This window comes from Ambystoma mexicanum, chromosome 2p (genome assembly GCF_040938575.1).
Source record: "Ambystoma mexicanum isolate Mex_15411 chromosome 2p, UKY_AmexF1_1, whole genome shotgun sequence".
NCBI classification, from domain to species: Eukaryota; Metazoa; Chordata; class Amphibia; order Caudata; family Ambystomatidae; genus Ambystoma; species Ambystoma mexicanum.
This window is the reverse complement of record NC_090923.1, coordinates 1,119,940,998-1,119,959,069: the sequence shown is the minus strand read 5'-3', so window position 1 is coordinate 1,119,959,069 and position 18,072 is coordinate 1,119,940,998. Positions and strand designations below refer to the sequence as shown.

The 18,072-nt window shown below is 48.0% G+C and overlaps 1 protein-coding gene across 2 annotated transcripts in view; it reads right to left on the bottom strand.

Annotated features, from left to right (window-relative positions):
* Positions 1-18,072, bottom strand: part of RPS6KA4 (ribosomal protein S6 kinase A4) — a 407,770-nt gene that overhangs the window by 61,840 nt on the left and 327,858 nt on the right. For both annotated transcript variants that reach the window (XM_069645153.1, XM_069645152.1), the window contains exons 12-13: positions 16,611-16,704; positions 14,585-14,755 (exon numbers count right to left, since the gene is read on the bottom strand). In XM_069645153.1, the coding sequence (XP_069501254.1) occupies positions 14,585-14,755; positions 16,611-16,704 (265 nt within the window). The remainder of the gene's footprint in view (positions 1-14,584; positions 14,756-16,610; positions 16,705-18,072) is intronic.

Here is an 18,072-nt window from a genome sequence, read left to right as displayed (position 1 = left end):
GGAAAGGTTCTGGTGAGATCTTCTGTTTCTCCGTAGTCGCCCATCTATGCTAGAAACAGGGCGGGGCTAGCGGGCATCCTTGTTTCACCCCTCTTCCGGTCGGTATTTCTGCTGAAAGGTTTCCTTGTTGTGACAGCCGCACCCAGAGTGTTGTGTCGGTATGTAGGGCTTTTATAGGCAGGAGGGTCGCTTTCGGGCATCTCCACTCCTCTAGTTTCTTCCACAGACGAGCCCTGTCCATTAGATCATAAGCTTGAGATAAGTCTATGAAGGCTACAAATGTTCGGGGCTTTCCTTCAAGGACCTTGCTTTTTCGGGTACTGATCGTTAGAATGTTGGCTGTGGTACCAATGTTTTTTTAAACTCCGTTTGGAAAATTTGATGGAGTTTTGTTGGGATTTGTTTTGTTTTTTACAATGCATGGCACTAGTAGTTGGACGTAGTCGGGTTTTGCTTTGGATTCTGAGCCCCCAGCAGACGATTCCCATTCAAAAAGTCTTTTCACTGAGTCTGCCGTGAGTTTCAGGCGGTTTCCCTGGTTGTTTGGTTCGACTCCAAAGCTGTTGTGGATCGGTTGCTTAAAGCGGTTTTGCCAAGTAGTTGTTAATTGATTATGGTCACTTTCATTTGTTTTGCGGACGTCAAACGCCATTGTCTTTTCCAAGAAAGGGCAGGATACAAAGATGTAGTCTATTGTAGCTTGCAGATTGCCCCGCTCCCAAATGGGTGGGCGATTCTTTTTGTGAAGGTGGTGTTGAGGTTTAGCATTTTTCTTGAGGCCATTAGTTTTGACCATTGTTGCCCTCTTTTAGTGGCCGCTGAGGGTTTGGTAATTCTTCCGTTTTTGTCGGTGATGAAGTGGCATAATGCATTCAAGTCCTCACATATTGTGATGAGTGACACCTGGTAGACACCTGGTAGATGGATTGGATGTCGTCTATCGTTTTTTCCATCAAGGACAAGGTGTTTTGCTCTATGGCCGCAGGATTCCAGTATGTATTTACAATTGCTGTTGAGGAGGTTTGTCTTCTCGGCATATCTTCCCAGTCGAGTAGAACTGCCAAGATTGATAAGTTCGACAACAGTGTTTTTGATTTTCAGTCAATTTCCCTGTCGACACGCTGTCAGAAGGCTGGAGGAGGGCCGGCCTAAAGTACCTTTTTTTGCAGGTGCCAAGACCATGTCATACCCGTCCAAAACTGGGAGATTCAATAGCCACGTTTCCTGGAGGCAGATTACATCAAAGGAGGCCAGGTCTGCGTCCCCCGGATATGTCAGATGCAGGTGGCCTCGGGTACTCCATGAGCAAAGTTTTAGTATACTTGGGTTTTGGTCGGCTGGCGAGTCATCATATTCGCTGGGTTGGTGACCTGCGAGTTGCTATTTTTTTTTTGGTTTGGGTCAAGGCCTTGGACAGCCAGGACCAAAGACCCTGAAGTTTATCTTTTCCTCGTAGGGTTTCAGACGTCCTTTCTTTCTCTGGTAACTGTCTGCTGGAGGGTCTAAGTACCTGATTTTGGGCAGGGTTTTTTTCTCTCGAGTGTTTAGAGGTGGGTTTGGCTTTTGATTTGGTGCGTTCGTCTGGGGTGTTATATCTGTCACTCCTCATTGGATGCAATGTTGTGTTGGGTTTGGAGTTAGTGTTGACTGTACGGTTCTTGGTGTTTTTTCTTTCGCCGGTTGATTTGTATTTGTCGTTACTTCTGTTAGTGTTGGTGTGGCATTCCATTGGTTGTGCTTCAAGGGCTCAATAGAGGTAATGTTTGGCCATGGAGAGCTATATAGTTTTCTATTGTTTATCTCCAATCTGGGAGATAGAATTGTGGATTGGTCAGTCAATATGTATCCCAATGTTAGTAGTTCGTCAGACTCTCGGGTTATTTTGCTTTTCACCCTCCTCGACGAGATGTGTAAATAGGTTTTTGCTCTTTGGTGAGAATGGTATGGGTCCACGAAGTCCTCTGACTTGATCCGACGGATGGCTGGTATGAGTTCAAACAGGGCAAGAATATCTCTACGATTGAGGATTATGTCATCCCTATTTTCGGCGCATTGTTCAAGTTTTAGGGCCCACGCAGGCTTTGCCGTACTCCTTGTCGACTTGTGGTAGTTCTCGGTTCTGGATTTTTAGTGGGTGTACTGGTCTTTCAGGTTGTCCCGAGCTAATTTTGCTTTCGGGCTTGACTATTTGTCTTTCGGTCTCGAGTCTCTTGCACGCGACCCCCCCGTCTTTAGATGCCAGTACTGTGGTCGAGATTCAGGTGTCCTGCAAGTCAGAGGTGGCGAGTTTGTCCTAGATGAGAAGGATACTTTCCGTGCCCTGGAGTTAGTTGACGGCTTCCTTTTTGGAACCTGCTGTGAGGTTTTTCTTCGATCCTCCAGTGTACAAAAAGTAGGAGAAGGTTCTTCTGGACTGTTGATGGGTTGACCCCTATGCAGTGTTTCCTCAGTCATGGCTTCGTTGTGGACAGCAAAGGCTTCCCTATTTGGCCTTACTGTGGGACTTGCCGGGTCAATATGCTGACTAATGTTCATCAAATTTTCATCAGCTAAGAGTTCTTCCGTTGTTTTGGGCGAATTGTGATTGGGCTTTGGCTTGGCAAGCTGCAAGACAAGACTCGTGCCTGGTCGGGCGTCAGGGTGTCTTTTCTTTTTTTGGAGGTGCTTTTTTTTTGGCCTTCCTGCCTCTGGGGTTTTTGGAACTTGGTCTTGATTTTCGGTTTGGGTTTCCTTTGGTGCCGAGAATATTGGATAGGCTCAGTCTGTGTTTGGTTTGTATTGGAGAGGTCTGGGGGAGTGGTCTTCTATAATGTGGATGACTTCCCGTAGTTCAGGATTGGCGGTTGCAGCCTTAGACACAATAACTGGCTCTGAAGTGGAAGGTGGTTGATTATTTGGCAAAGTTGACACAGAGTTTTAGATTCTACACGAACAGGGTCTGGTCCTTGGGCATACTGGTGTGTATGAGCCGGTTGAGTGTCACAGTTGGTATTGGTCTTCCTTAGGCGTTCATCTAATGCGGTGATGTAGCCTTCTATGAAGATTAATTTTGTGTGCATCATCGCTTGCATGGTGGTATGATCTTTTAGATTATCCTTCATTGATTCATAAAGCTTTGTGAACGTGGCCAGGGCAATTGTTACTGCTGACATGATGGATAAAATGTCCAACTTTTTTTTTTGAAGGTGACTCGGATGGAGTTCCAATTTGTTGTATGTCTTTTTTGGACAATGGTGTTTTTGTTTGGCTTTCGCTGAGCAGCCTTTGGGCTGAAGGGACATTTGAGAGATCTACAGAGCCCCGCCTGTCCCTATCCAAACTTTGCTTTCTGTGTGAGTTTTTGCTTATGTCTCCGGCCTGAGAGTGACTTCTTGGTGGTCGTTTTTCGATGGAGTTTGGCATATTGCCTTGGGTGTTTTCCTAGGGCGTCTGCACAGTTATGGGCTCTTTGTCTGTGGCCTTTTCTTGCGGTCGAGGTGATGGTGGTGGCGGTGTTTGGTCAAGCTTTACCCACGGTGCTGCCCGTTTTTCCTGTATTTTGACAGCAGGTGTTAGAATTTGCTCCCCAGTTTGTGATCATCCGCGCTGGGGAGACGTTATTTGGGGCTGTTGTTCCTCCCCTTGGGTTGGACGATGTTGAGTTGCAGTCTTTGAAGTTTTTGTGGCCCGTATGGCCAGACCCGATGTGTTCCCGCCAATTTGTGGCAGGAGAAGAGAACTATTGTCGTTGGTCGTTAGCTCGTGTCGGCGAATCAGCGGTTTGCAGGTCTTGGTGCTCCTTGCAAAGAGTGTATTCTTAAGGTGGCAGTTCTGGGGTGAAATTCATTTCTCGACTTTTGGGGTGGTTGGCAAATCATGACGGCTTCCAAAATATCTGCGTCTGTAAGGTCTTCTTGCAGTCCCGCAACCCGTGGTGCAAACGCATTGAAAAAGTCGGTTACTAAACTCGCCGCTGATGGTTTGTTGGATTTCGGTTTCCAGGATTTTGTTTTATTTGTTTGACCCCTGATTTTTCTGATGGCGTAGTCATCAAGGTAGTTGACGCTTTTTTTTGCTGAGTTAATTTGGGTTTTCCTTTCAGCTTCGGGTGTCGCTTTTTTCCTTTTTCAGGTGAAGTCGTCTGGCTCCAGTGACGCTTTTTGGTTTGCAGATTTCGAACACTTTGTGTTTCCTCTGATGGGTAATCTTCTATTAAGTCTTGGCTATTTGGAGCAAGGGGTTGCTGGAAATTTGGGTCTGTTTGAGGTGAAAAAGTCCCAACTGGAGCTGATACGCTGTTAGGGAGAATTCTCTGTTAAGGCTAATTTCCCAAACCTAGTGAGTCCCCCAGCAGCTTTGCTGGATTTTTGAGGTTTATTTTTTTCTCCAGCTAAGAGTGAGACTCTTTTTCTCCCACTAAGACATGATTTGAGACATCCTTTGACTTTGAAATGTGTTTAATGGGCTATGGGGTCTTTTACTCCATAGGGTTTCATGTGTTTTTGGTAAGTGTGTTCCACAGCACCCTCAGTGCAGTAACACAGGGGTGTCAGTGACCCCCAAACATAGAATCCATACCCTGGGACTGACTACTGTCTCCCAGGGCATGTAAAGTCACCATTGACTTTACTAGTCTTAAATTGTGAACAGAACCAGTACAAACCATCATATTGTGGAAGTACTGGTAGGGGTAATTCGATTGCCCCTGGGTCTGTTTTTTGAGGGGGCACTGTGCAGTCCCCCCTTGTCAAGTTTCTGGCTGGTGGCAGTGGTTACCACACGAAATATTCCGCCAGAATATTTCCTATGGGATTTTCCCATTCATTTTAAACGCACCACTTTTTTGGTGCAATGTCAAAGATACCGCCAGGTTATTTATTTAATATTTATTCCCCGGTTGGATCTTTTTGCAAGGACTCGGTTTTAAAATGGCGTTTGTGTTCGCCTCTAACTCCAACCCAAGTCGATCCCTTTGTTCCACTTTTTGGCGGGCTTCTGCACAGAAGCCTCCAAAAGTGGTGTCACTCTTTCTGGGTCTACAGGATGTGTGGGAGGGGGGTTTAGGCACCCTGGACTGAGTTGCCTCGGCAACTCAAGTCGCACTCTTGTGTGATTGGCCCAGTGGTGAGCCGCCCGGCTCACCACTTAGCATGTTTGAGTGACAGCTAGGACTGATGAATGGGGGTTTTCTGCATAAAAGCAGGGTTTTGGGGACTGGAACTTCAGAAGTCGCCACAGGAGCAAAGAATCCGAAGAGGGAGAAGCTGAGCCGACCTGCAACAACGACACCACCGGTGGAGCCCTGCTGAACCGCCTCACCACTTCCCGACGACAGAGAAGATCTTCATCCCGGAGAGTCTTCTTCCTCTGAACTGGTGGGGATAACCAGTTCGCCCTCTTTTCGCCTTCCTGGATCGTCTTGTGGTCGAATCGCCCGTGCCAAGCACCCCGGGGGCCAGATAGCCATGCTTCACCACTACCGTGAATAAAAGGGTAGTACCTTTTAACCGGGAAACTCTGCGGCTGGTTTCTTCCCTGGCAGTGCAACGACCTCCAGCATTCATCCACGTCGAGATCCTCTCTTCCCCTGGACGAAACACCGACTTGCACCCGCTGCCAGGAACAACTGCCCCCGCTGGAGCTTTCTCACCATTTCAGGTACTGTGTCCCGCCTGGTCTCCCTTGCAACAAACTGATTAAGGTGTCCCGTAAATCCTTGACGCTCTATCCTGGGGTGACCTGGGGCCTGCTAACTAACTTTTTCTGAACTGATCCACCCCTTTTTGAACTATCTGCAAAGACTTTTTAAAGTATTATTCAACTGTGTGATCTTGGACACATTGCGCCTTGCTCTCTCCAAGAGTGGGCCTGGCCTATGAACTTTCTTGCTCTAACAGTCGACTCTGCCTTTTTCTGACTTGCTGTGGTTCTTTTAAAAAGTGTTGGTATTGTGCTGTCCTAATTCTACCTTTTCCCTCCCTTTTTTACTAACTTATTGGAGTGCCATCTTAGGTTAAGCGCTCATCTCTGTCTGCAAATAAGTGGTGTTTTAACTAAAACTTGTTCTATAAGTAATATGATATCATATGGCATTTGTAACGCGCCTATACACAAGTGTTTCAAGGCGCGACGAGGCAGGGGGGGGACAAGGGGAGAACAGACAACGATCCTACTAGGCCAGGTGTCATTCAGATTGCGCAAGTGCAAGGGTAAGGGGACTGGGAAAAGTGCAAGGGGAAGGGGAGAGGGGAAGTGCAGTACATGGTTAGTAGAATACAAGATAAGTAATAGGGCCAGCTGGTGGCAAGTGCAAGGAGAGTGCAGTACATGGTTAGTAGAATACAAGATAAATAATAGGGCCAGCTGGTGGCAAGTGCAAGGCAAGTGCCGGCAGAAGGGGCTGTAGGATACAGAGACAGTCCCATAGTGCAGGGAAGAGTGGCTGGGCCAAGGACCGAGATCGGTGAGTGGCCAGTTGCAGATTCAGTGCAGGTTCAGTGATTTTAGCAGGGGAGAGAGGGAGAGAAAGCAGAGGCAAAGAGGAAGGTTTTGAGGTGCTTCCGGAACCGGAGATGGTTCTCCTCAAGTTTCAGGGAGGCAGGAAGGCTGTTCCAGAGGGAGGCCCCTGCTGCGGAGAGAGATCTACCCCCAGCTCGTAGCTTGGAGAAGCGGCTGACCCTGAGGTAGTTGGAGGTGGATGAGCGAAGAGCTCGAGAAGGAAGATATTTAGGAAGAGAGAGTTGAAGGTATTTGGCCCAAGGCCCCAGAAGGCCTTGTGGACAATGCAGAGGGTTTTGAACTTAATCCTCGCAGCCACTGGGAGCCAGTGTATCAATTTTCAGTCCTGGAGAGATATGGTCCCTGGGCTTGAGGCCAAGGACAAGTCTCGCAGTCCTGTTCTGGATGAGTTGCAAAGGGCAGAGAGTAGAGGCAGGAAGATTTAGATAGAGGCTGTTACAGTAGTCCAGCTTTAGAGAACCAGGGCTCTGGAGACAGTGAGCTTCTGGGGGAAGGAGAGGAAAGGAAGGATAACTCTGAGGAGGTGTAGCTGGTAGTGTGACTTCTTAGAGAGGTCAGATATGTGAGGAGAGAAAGAGTGTGGTGTTGAAGAGGATCAGAAGGTTTTTTGCCTTGCAGGTAGGAGCAGAAAGAGGGCCAAGAGAGGCCGACCAGAGAGCTGCAGGGAAGGAGAGCTCGAGAAGGAAGATATTTAGGAAGAGAGAGTTGAAGGGATTTTGGCCCAAGGCCCCAGAAGGCCTTGTGGACAATGCAGAGGGTTTTGAACTTCATCCTCGCAGCCACTGGGAGCCAGTGTAGCGATTTCAGTCCTGGAGAGATACGGTCCCTGGGCTTGAGGCCAAGGACAAGTCTCGCAGTCCTGTTCAGGGATGTATATATATATTAATAGTGACTGTGTTTGAACTTGCTTGCCATATTAGTGTTAGTGTATTTTACAAGTGTTTTTTTAAATAAATAAGTATATACTTTTATACCAAAGCTCTGGTCAGTGCTTGTGCTACTGTATTTGGTAACTATTTTGTATACTCTATATACTGTCTAACTTCTTGAGAGAGGTCTGGCTGCTCAGCCACAGCTACCAGGTAAATCTGGGTGGTACAGACTGCTACCAATTGGGTTTAATGCCAACACCTGTAGTCCTAAGCCTTTTGCAGTGGTCCCTAAGGGAACTGTACAGGTTTCTGCCTAACATACGCCTTTTTGGGTCGGACCTGAGCAGAGATTTGTATCCAATTGTGAGGGTTGCTCGAACCCAAGTCGCTTGTATTGTTTGTAGGTTTAGAAGTTGCCTCGATGGTTTAACCCTCGTTGGTAATGTCTTTTAGCGGTTGTAGAGCGGGCAATCGCGGTAGAGCCGAGGGGGAGAAGAGAGAGGGCGTGGTTTCTTTCAAGGTCCTTGCTCCGCCCTCTGTTCGCCAGAGGGGGAGCCTCACTGGTTTCAGACGCTCCCATCTCCGCGTCCCGCAGCATTGCACCAGCCCCCTGGCCTCCAGTAGGAGACGAGGATATCCCCAGCATGGGTATGTTTTCTCCAGCCCCCTCAGGGCTCACTATCCTCGGCTCCTTGCAAACGAAAGTCCTCAGGGTTCGCAGGGGGTCGCAGTCCTCCAGTTCCGAGGCTGCTTTTAATACGTGGGCGGTGACTAGCTCTTCACCTCTTTGGCGCAGGGTCGATAGGGCCTTTGAGGGAGGGCAATTTTTGGACTGCTGTTTTGTTGTGCGTGAGGACGCGCACTTTGGAGTAGGCAGCCTTCTTCCTTGCACAGGTTTTCATTTTCATAATCGGCAAGGTTTGGGGAGTCTCCAGTCATGGCTGCCAGTCATGCCCATTCAGTCTTTTGGTCAGTCTTTCTCTGTGCGTCTGTGACCCTGTATTTCACTTGGTTCTCTGTTCCCCCTCGACCTGGGCAACCTGCGTACCTTCAACTTTGCAGGGTCCGCTCCAGTGAGGGCGTGTCTCATCCGCAGTGCTCCTCCCCGTCCGCCAGTCTTCCAGACTGGATACGTGTGATCCTTGGACTCAGTTCGTTGTGGCGTTAAAACCCTCTACTCTCTCATCGGAAACAGAGGATTGACTACTCCCTCGGTTGCTGGTTTGGGTGTTTGCTCGCCGGCATAGGGCCCACCACCTCCTTGGTGTGGTCACACCTCCAGATAAGCTTTGCTTTGGTTGGCCTTGGCTTCTCAGCCTCAGTATGCCTCAGTATCGTAAAGGTGGCTTTGGCATTCGCCTCGCTCCGCACCACAGCAAGCTCTGTGCTGTACTCACGCCGGAGCCTCGCCTCTGCATGGTTTCTCAACCTCCACTGAAGGATCGTTGACCCTTTATTCTCTCTCCTGTTATGAGGGAGGGCATAATGTTCATTACAGGTTGTTACACAGGTGTTAGTTCATCATTACCTTGAGCCAAGCAGAGCGAGATCTTGTCCGTATGGCTGAGTCCCATGTAGTCAGATAATACAGGCAGGTCCCCATTGGAATGGGAGTCCTTTTCCACTGGGCGTCCTTTTTCCACTGGGGGGCGGGATGGGAGTTCCTCCCAGTGAGGTCCCACTTTCCCAAACCCCTAGGGAGGGTTTTGTGTATTGGGCTCACCTACCAAGCCTCAAAGGGGGTGGCTCCCAAGAAAGAACAATGTCTCCAGATTCCTCATAGCAGAAAGAGGTCCAAAGGACAACATGGCCAAAGGATAGGCAGAACAACGTGTGGCACATTGAGTGTATATTACTCGGAAGGGAATTATGCGTTAAAGCATAAAAGCGTGCACAGTAAAAACAAAAAACACAAACAAAAGAATCACTCTCAGCAGGCCATCTTGGACATTCACATTTATTTTTAACAAAACGTGTTAAAAAGAATAAAGGAAAGGGATCCAAATTACCCCTGCATCACTTCACTGTGAGGTGATGTATGTTCGAGTAAAATAAAGGAATCTCGCAAAGGAGACAGTGTACCCCTGCACTAAGAAATAACTAGTGCCTCCAAAAGAAATGAGCTGACTGAGCAAGGAAGATAAAGCGAAAAAGACTTTGCCTACCTCCAAAGGTCAGGACAGGGTTAAATCTACAGCACAATGTTGGGGCTTCCACTGACGTCAATGAAGGGAGCTCTGCAAAAAGAAATGTTTTCCTGAGAACCACTGTTTGTCATTTCATCCAGAGGGCCTTCCTCTGCAACGAAGGGTAGATGAAATACCAGGTATCCGAACCGTGAGCTTCCAAGTATATAGAGAACCCTTGTACCAAACGGAAGTGTGCCTGAACGTGAAGGCAGTTTTAGTACCACACACTGTTGAGTTAACTACAACCACAGCCTGTAATGGGGGGCTAACACCTGGCAAACAAGGGAAGCCAAACCTCTTAAAATTGGTTAACGCAGACAGAGTGATGAGGTTGAACTCTCAGGTATGAGTAGCAGGCCGACACAAAGGTATCATTGGTTCGCACACATCTCTAGAAAATACACCACACTGATGCACTATATTATATATATTATTAAAAAACAGTAATAGTATTGAAGGACTCGCCTTACCCCACTGCCTAGATGTGGGTTTGCTGCCCTAAGTGGGCACTCAGCATAAATGAACACGGTGTGGGAAGAACAAGGGAACAACACAACCTAGCAAGCAGGTAAAGTTCCTCATAGCTCTGCACAATTCTGTAGTGTCCTAAAGACACAACCTCCACCTTGGTATATGTGGAAGGCCCTGGACCTGGTGGTCAGCACCACATATAGGCAGGGGTAGGCAGATAAAAGGAAGTAGACATTTTTACCAACAGGGAAATACTCTAGAAGTCTCTAAGGCCTACATCAACTGTCCACATTAACTTGGACCACCCTAGGGCATAGTATCAAAAATAATGCTAATGTACACATGATAGCTAATCATAGCAATAGCGAGTAGGAAACATTTTCAAACCATAGCCAAAAGGTTTCCACAAATTCATAACGTATTTCAGCAATATTTACCCTAGCAATACATTTCGGGGTAAATATTTACAGTGTCAGCAAAATTAGCAACAGTGTTAAAATAATTTCCTTGCTAGAAAAATGTAAAACTGCAATTAAAAAAAAAGAAAAAATCCCAGGTAAGCACCAAGATTATAGTTCTTGAGTCAGAACTCGGTGAACCCCTAGTCGGCACAGGAACTGTGTCCAGGGGCAGATATGAATCCCTACAGTCCCTTTGGGAGCTTTCAAGACAGTTTGCAAATTCCACAAAAAACTATTGGATTACAATGAAGGGGGCCCAACTACTTTATTGGAGGTGCAGATTCCATGCCAAACAACTCCACTGAAAGCCAGAAAAGAGAGCAAAGAAGAGATGGAGGTTGATGAATGAATCAGGAGCCCCAGAGGAAGATGCAGCAGAGCAGGAGGAGCCCCAATAGAAGTATATGGGAAATGCGTTTGAGACTCTCCACCAAGGATTCACAATCCCAGCCAGAGGGGTGCATGAGGGGGTAGTGTCATGTATCATCACCCACCAAAAAGGTATGTACTGGGGTCTTCAGTTCAGGCAAAAACTGCTTCAAAGGAGCAAAACAACCCAGTAAATAAAGGGCTTCTTTTCCAGGTGCAGTTGATGGGATCCGGCTACCAGGGTTTGCATCCCACGACAGTGATGACCCAGAAAAGGAACAAAGGACCTTCAAGCCTGCACTGATGAACTCTGTGCGAAGACTCAGGAAGGTGAAGGAACCCCCAAAGACTGCTCCGGACTGCTCAGTGGACAAAGGAACAAGGCAACAAAACAGCAAACAATCCAAGGGCGGGGCTAACTGTTGGGGGAACCCTCAGACGTTAATAGCTCAAGATCTGGCCGGGATGTGGAGTCTCGGAACACTTCTGGACCACAGCAGTGTCCCACAGTCAAGAACAAGATCCTGGCGGGAAACAGCAGGATGCAGCGGTACTGGGTCTAGAAAAAAGTTCCAGCATGGAAGGCACGACCTAGCAGATGTAGCGAGGCAGCACGAGTCTTCATGACAACTGGACTGTACCTGCAGAGGCCACAAACCCACACTGTAATATGCTCAAGCCACTGTACAAGCAAGGGTGTTAAAATCTGAAAGAATTGAGAGAATCAGTGGGGAAAACTGCATAAGCAGGTTAGCAGACCTACTTCCAAGTAGACGAACAGGACACCAAGAGAGAAACAGGGACAAGGCAGGGCGTTAAGGCCATTGCAAAAAGGAGCTGGCAAAAGGCCAGACAACCAAACAGTGAAGGGTCTGGGGAAAAGGTTCACATTACCAAGCATATTGGTTGGTCAGTAGGACTGTAACTCAACCTAAACCGCCCCGCTGGAAGCGAAAGGGAAAGCCCTAGGGGCCATCGTTGTTCTAAACCAGTTAGAACCAATATGGAGACTGCCATGTGGGCTCACAAAGAGCCCATGTGATCAGAACATACATTTTGAGCCAACCTCGTGTTTGTCCTGAACAAAGGAAGCCCTAAAATACATCATGGATGAGAGCAGGATTTAAAAATATATATACTGGTACCCAAATGGCTATCAAAAAGGTAAAACGTGGGATAATGGCTTGCACCCCTGTTGAAGCCAACTCTAAAACGTACACTCTGCCTAAACCACCCCTGCAGGGAGGGAGATGAAGAGCTCCAGGACATGCACTGGGCAAAATCTGTTGGAGCCAATATACAGGCTGCCATTGTGAGATCACAGAGTCCACCTGGTCACAGCGAGGATTTTAAGGCCACCTCCTGGTGGCCCTGAACAAAGGAAGCCCTATACTAGAAAATGGTAGATAACAGATTTTGAAAAAATGCACCGATGCCACAATAGCTACCAAAAAGATACATTGGGCTACCAATGCAGGAAAATGGCTTTCACCATTGGTGAAGCCAAAACTAAAAATGCTCCCAACCTACTCCCTAAAACCCATGTAGGGTGAAACCAATAAAAAGCGGCTCAAGAATCCAATAAATATAAGAATTCTGTTCCAACACGTTCACTACCTCAAGGTGACGTTTACGGGTATGTTTTCCCTGCAAGTAGCCTGTATTACCGCACACTAGAGGTTGTGAGGAATACTGTGCTTTTTCATACATTGGCATCGTCAATTCTGAACATGACTAAGCAAGGTGTGTTGCTTACGTCAAGAAATCCTTTTATTTGCCCACCCCTAAACATTCTGATGTGCTGAGTTTACCACCAGGCAAAGGTTATACATTTAGCTTCAGGAGTGTCAATTGTCTGCTTAGGCCCTTTTCTGTTTTTATATACTGTTCTAGTGTAGCCAAATGAATAACTTATTTGAACTTGTGGGATCCATGTCACATCCTATAATAAAAAGGTACACATTCAATATATCTGTGTAGTGTATTTTGTGTTAACTACTGGGATGATGTGTACCTATCCACTACCCTTCTTCGCTCCTTTGAGTTGAGCCGGACTACCCTGTCCTTGCTCCCCATAGAGAGGGCATCCTATCTTTTGGTTGGAACTCTGTCTTGACTTTGGGATACATGATTTCAAGCCCCTCAGCAGAGGGCTCTGGAAAAATCTCCCTTACAGTGGTGAGTGCTATGTTTTAAAAACTTTTAGAGAGACTTTACTGTGTTCATAATACCTGTGATTATACAAGTAAAGCATCTGGAAATTGCTACAATTATGGTAAATAAAGAGCATATTTTCCAGTAGGTCTATGTGGATACTCCTTGATCATGTGCTGATAAGGGAGTGGACTGTGCTTTATGACCGGTTCTCTCCACTCCTAAGAGTGAAGCCAGGCTGCTCGGTCCCACTACTACCGAGACTCAGGACTAACTTGGTTGAAATCTTTCCTAACGCTACAGGTTGGTCTTCTCACACCCTCAGAAGAGGACTTGTAGAAAACCTTCCTAACGCCCAGGGACGACGGCATTACTTCGGTAGATGGGATGCAGTAACAGAAGGAATAACTAGGTGCAGTAGGAAGGAACTGGGGTGGCAAAAAGGGACAGTACTGACAAATGGTACTCCGTAGACATAGTAAGAGACAGTACAAATGTCAGTGATGGGGATAAGTAAACAATAGTTACTTTTAAAATATCCAACCATGTGTGGAAGCCAATGTCTGCGCATTAAGAATTACAAAAAGACATAGTAGAGCCAATCCACGTCATCACTGCGCCACCAGTAACTGCGCAGACTAAAATGTCGACGCCAGTTACAGGGCGGCGCAGTGATCAGATAGATCACTTTTCCCCCTGCAATACTCCAACCCCCACCCCACTTACCTATACCACGGTGCACTTCTGTGTGCGCCGCAGACTCCCTTGTACCCCTGCAGCGTCAGTTCCTCCCATTTTTGTGGTGCAGTGCCGATGATGCAGAATCCTTTTTTTTTTTTAATGTTTTTTTCCTTTTTCCTGTTCTTCACTCCCTCCCCCCCCCCCCCCCCCGCTTACATTAATGGTAACCGCTGCTCCAATTGGGCGCAGTAATGGGAGTCAGCATTTTTGAGTTGCAATTTTAGTACGATACCTAGTAGGTATACTTCCATCCAGTATGGTGGACTGAAGTCTTTTCACTATTTCTATTAGCAATAATATGTGTCGTCAAACACTAAGATGAACACAGATTTGAGCACAGCGTTCTAGATTATGTACTGCAAGACGCAGAGAAGACTAACAATGTGTAAAAAATGCCAGACCCTGAAATGGCCTCGAACAGTGCCACACAGAAGGGCATCATACAAACCCTCCTCGCCATACACCCATCCAAAGCAGGAAGCACAAGGGGGATCGAGTGATGCAATACAGCCGATAAAATATTCCCAAACCCAACCACTACATTGCAGAAGACGCTAAACATGTACATCCAACACAGGTACAGTCTGTACTACAAAAGTGCATACACATATTTCAGTGATAGAACTAAAAGGGAAATGTTAGTAGTGAGGGCTGGCCCTGCCAATACTGAAAGAGTACATCTCTCTTCCAGCCGAGTCACTTCATCTCCTTCCCCGGGCAGGACATGGTCTCTAATGGATTGCAGAGGAACACAATTTACCTTAAATACGTGGACGGTGTGATGGGGCCTTTGCAACTAATAGTATTCACATGACACCTGCCCTCCTACCTCAGGCTTCAGGTCCCGGTGTACGACCCCAGCGTCATGCATGAAGCTGACTGCGGACACCAGGCTACGCATGATCCCGCTGGCTTCCGACTCGCTGAAGTGCTTCTTCTTCTTGATCCGGTCCAGGAGTTCTCCACCCCGGAGAAGCTCCATCACAAGATAGGTATGAAACTGAAGGAGGGGATACGAAGCGCCAGAGGCATGGGGGGGCCAGAGAAGAAGGGAGGGGGGCAGAGAAGAAGGGGGGGGGGCAGAGAAGAAGTGGGGCAGAGAAGGGATGGGGCAGAGAAAGAAACGCCAGAGGAAAGGAGGGGGAAAAAAGCCAGAGGAAAGGAGGGGGGGGGGCAGATGAAAGGGGGGGGGGGGCAGAGGAAAGGAGGGCGGGAAGAAAAGCCAGAGGAAAGGAGGGGGGGGCGGAGAAAAGCCAGAGGAAAGGAAGGGGGGGGGGAGAAAAGCCAAAGGAAAGGAGGGGGGTGCCAGGGGAAAGGAGGGGAGAAAGCCAGAGGAGGGGGGAGGAGGAGGGGGAGAGAAAAGCCAGAGGAGGGAAGAGAAAAGCCAAGGAATGGGGGGGGGGGGGGAGAAAAGCCAAGGAATGGGGGGGGGGAAAGCCAAGGAATGGGGGGGGGAAAAGCCAGGGGGAGAAAAGCCAAGGAATGGGGGGGGAGAAAAGCCAAGGAATGGGGGGGGAGAAAAGCCAAGGAATGGGGGGGGGGGGAAAAGCCAAGGAATGGGGGGGGAGAAAAGCCAAGGAATGGGGGGGGAGAAAAGCCAAGGAATGGGGGGGGGAGAAAAGCCAAGGAATGGGGGGGGGAGAAAAGCCAAGGAATGGGGGGGGAGAAAAGCCAAGGAATGGGGGGGGGAGAAAAGCCAAGGAATGGGGGGGGGAGAAAAGCCAAGGAATGGGGGGGGAGAAAAGCCAAGGAATGGGGGGGGGGAGAAAAGCCAAGGGAAGGGGGGGGGGGGAGAAAAGCCAAGGGAAGGGGGGGGGGGGAGAAAAGCCAAGGGATGGGGGGGAGAAAAGCCAAGGGATGGGGGGGGGAGAAAAGCCAAGGGATGGGGGGGGAGAAAAGCCAAGGGATGGGGGGGGAGAAAAGCCATGGGAAGGGGGGAGAAAAGCCAAGGAATGGGGGGGAGAAAAGCCAAGGAATGGGGGGGGGAGAAAAGCCAAGGAATGGGGGGGGGGAGGGAGAAAAGCCAAGGAATGGGGGGGGGAGAAAAGCCAAGGAATGGGGGGGGAGAAAAGCCATGGAATGGGGGGGGGAGACAAGCCAAGGAATGGGAGGAGAAAAGCCAAGGAATGGGGGGGAGAAAAGCCATGGAATGGGGGGGGAGAAAAGCCATGGAATGGGAGGAGAAAAGGCAAGGAATGGTGGGAGAAAAGGCAAGGAATGGTGGGAGAAAAGGCAAGGAATGGTGGGAGAAAAGGCAAGGAATGGTGGGAGAAAAGGCAAGGAATGGGGGGAGAAAAGGCAAGGAATGGGGGGAGAAAAGGCAAGGAATGGGGGGAGAAAAGGCAAGGAATGGGGGGAGAAAAGCAAGGGAAGGGGGGAGAAAAGCAAGGGAAGGGGGGAGAAAAGCAAGGGAAGGGGGAGAAAAGCAAGGGAAGGGGGAGAAAAGCAAGGGAAGGGGGAGAAAAGCAAGGGAAGGGGGAGAAAAGCAAGGGAAGGGGGAGAAAAGCAAGGGAAGGGGGAGAAAAGCAAGGGAAGGGGGAGAAAAGCAAGGGAAGGGGGAGAAAAGCAAGGGAAGGGGGAGAAAAACAAGGGAAGGGGGAGAAAAGCAAGGGAAGGGGGAGAGGTAGAGGGAGAAGACAGAAGTAGAGTTAATATGTGTCATTATATAGAGTGTAACTATAGGGTGTGTGAATGTGGACCAGTCATTTCATATAATGTGAACAGCAGAAGGAGTATTACATGGTTAGCGTGGATTGTGAATATTACTGGGCTAGGCACATTGCAGTGTGAACACTGCATACTCATTAAATACATCTAAACACTGCCTGACCAACTAAATATATTACATATCTTACCTGGTCATTGTGCACCTCATGCAGTTTCACCACATTGGGGTGCGCTTCACACAGCTTCAGGGCTGTGATCTCGCGCTGCACATTCAGCTCCATCCTGCAGGAGAGAAGAAGACCCTCAATATCAAGGACCACAGACTCGCCGTTTTCCTTGTGCCGCTATAAGGGCCCATCCATGTGGCAGTGTCACGATGCACTTGCAGGATCTACACTATTGATGTATACACTTTGCACAGGTGATTACAATGGTATCTATAGCAAATAAAATTAAATAAATTCAATGTATACAATATTCTAAAAAGAGGTAAAAGCCAGCAACAACAGATGGGAGTGGATGTGATGCAATTACAGTATTGACTCCAAAACCTGGTGGTTATACAAGTTTGGCAAAATAAGCTTATTTGCCCAGTGAACATGATAAAGCTATGAATGGAACACTGAAATGTGTATTATAAGCTGACTTGCATTTACTAATCAGAGGTCAGGAACACAAGCCTATAAGATTGCATAGTCAATATGAAAGAATTCACAATTATTTATGGAACCAATAGTTAGTTATGCAATCAACGGCGCAAGAGCAATTCAGGGCTGGAGAAACCTAGCCATACATGTTAGCGCTGTTATTTTTGTCGCTTGTACCACGATTCTGCTCCCGTAAGGCTGCGTTAGGGTTTTTTGCCTTTTGCTAAAGTCCTGCCTGTGACAAGACTTTAGACAGCCCACCTTGGAGAACAGCGTTACACTCCTCAAAAACTACCCAAAGGTTTGGTGGCAATGGCCGAGTAGCCAGGCTTTGTCTAGGAGGGAGGAGGTGCTGGAGTTAGACACAGTACTGAAAGCATACACTTCGGTCAAGTAAATGCTTACACACTAGGAGCTAAATAGAAATTAGGTATTTATTTATATACACCAAGGCTTGTAGCATTCAATAAGGCAAGTACTATATCACAATAATATATGATATGGCATTTACAACGCGCCTATACACAAGTGTTTCAAGGCGGACAAGGCAAGGGAGGGAAACGGAGGGAAGACAGACAGCTATTCAAGTAGGCCAGGTGACATTGAGATCGCGCAAGTGCAGGGAAGGGGAAAAGTGCGGGGGAAATGGGGGGCGCAGTACATAGGATAACAGTAAGCTAAATAAGGACAATAAAAAGTGCGGCCAGCTAGTGGCAAGTGCAAGAGTAAGTGCAGACATCAGGTGTCAAGTGCTAGTAGGGGCTGTGGGGATACAGAACAGTCCCCGAGTGCCAGGGTTGCCAGGTAGTAGTGCAGGTGTGAAACTGGCAGAGAGGGGACCTGGGCCTGAGATCAGCGGGTAGCCAGGTAACCAGTGCAGTTTCAGATTCAGCTAGGAGATCAGCAGGGAAGAGGAAGAGAGAAAGCAGAATCAAAGAGGAAGGTCTTGAGGTGCTTCCGGAACCAGAGATGGTTCTCCTCAAGTTTCAGAGATGCTGTTCCA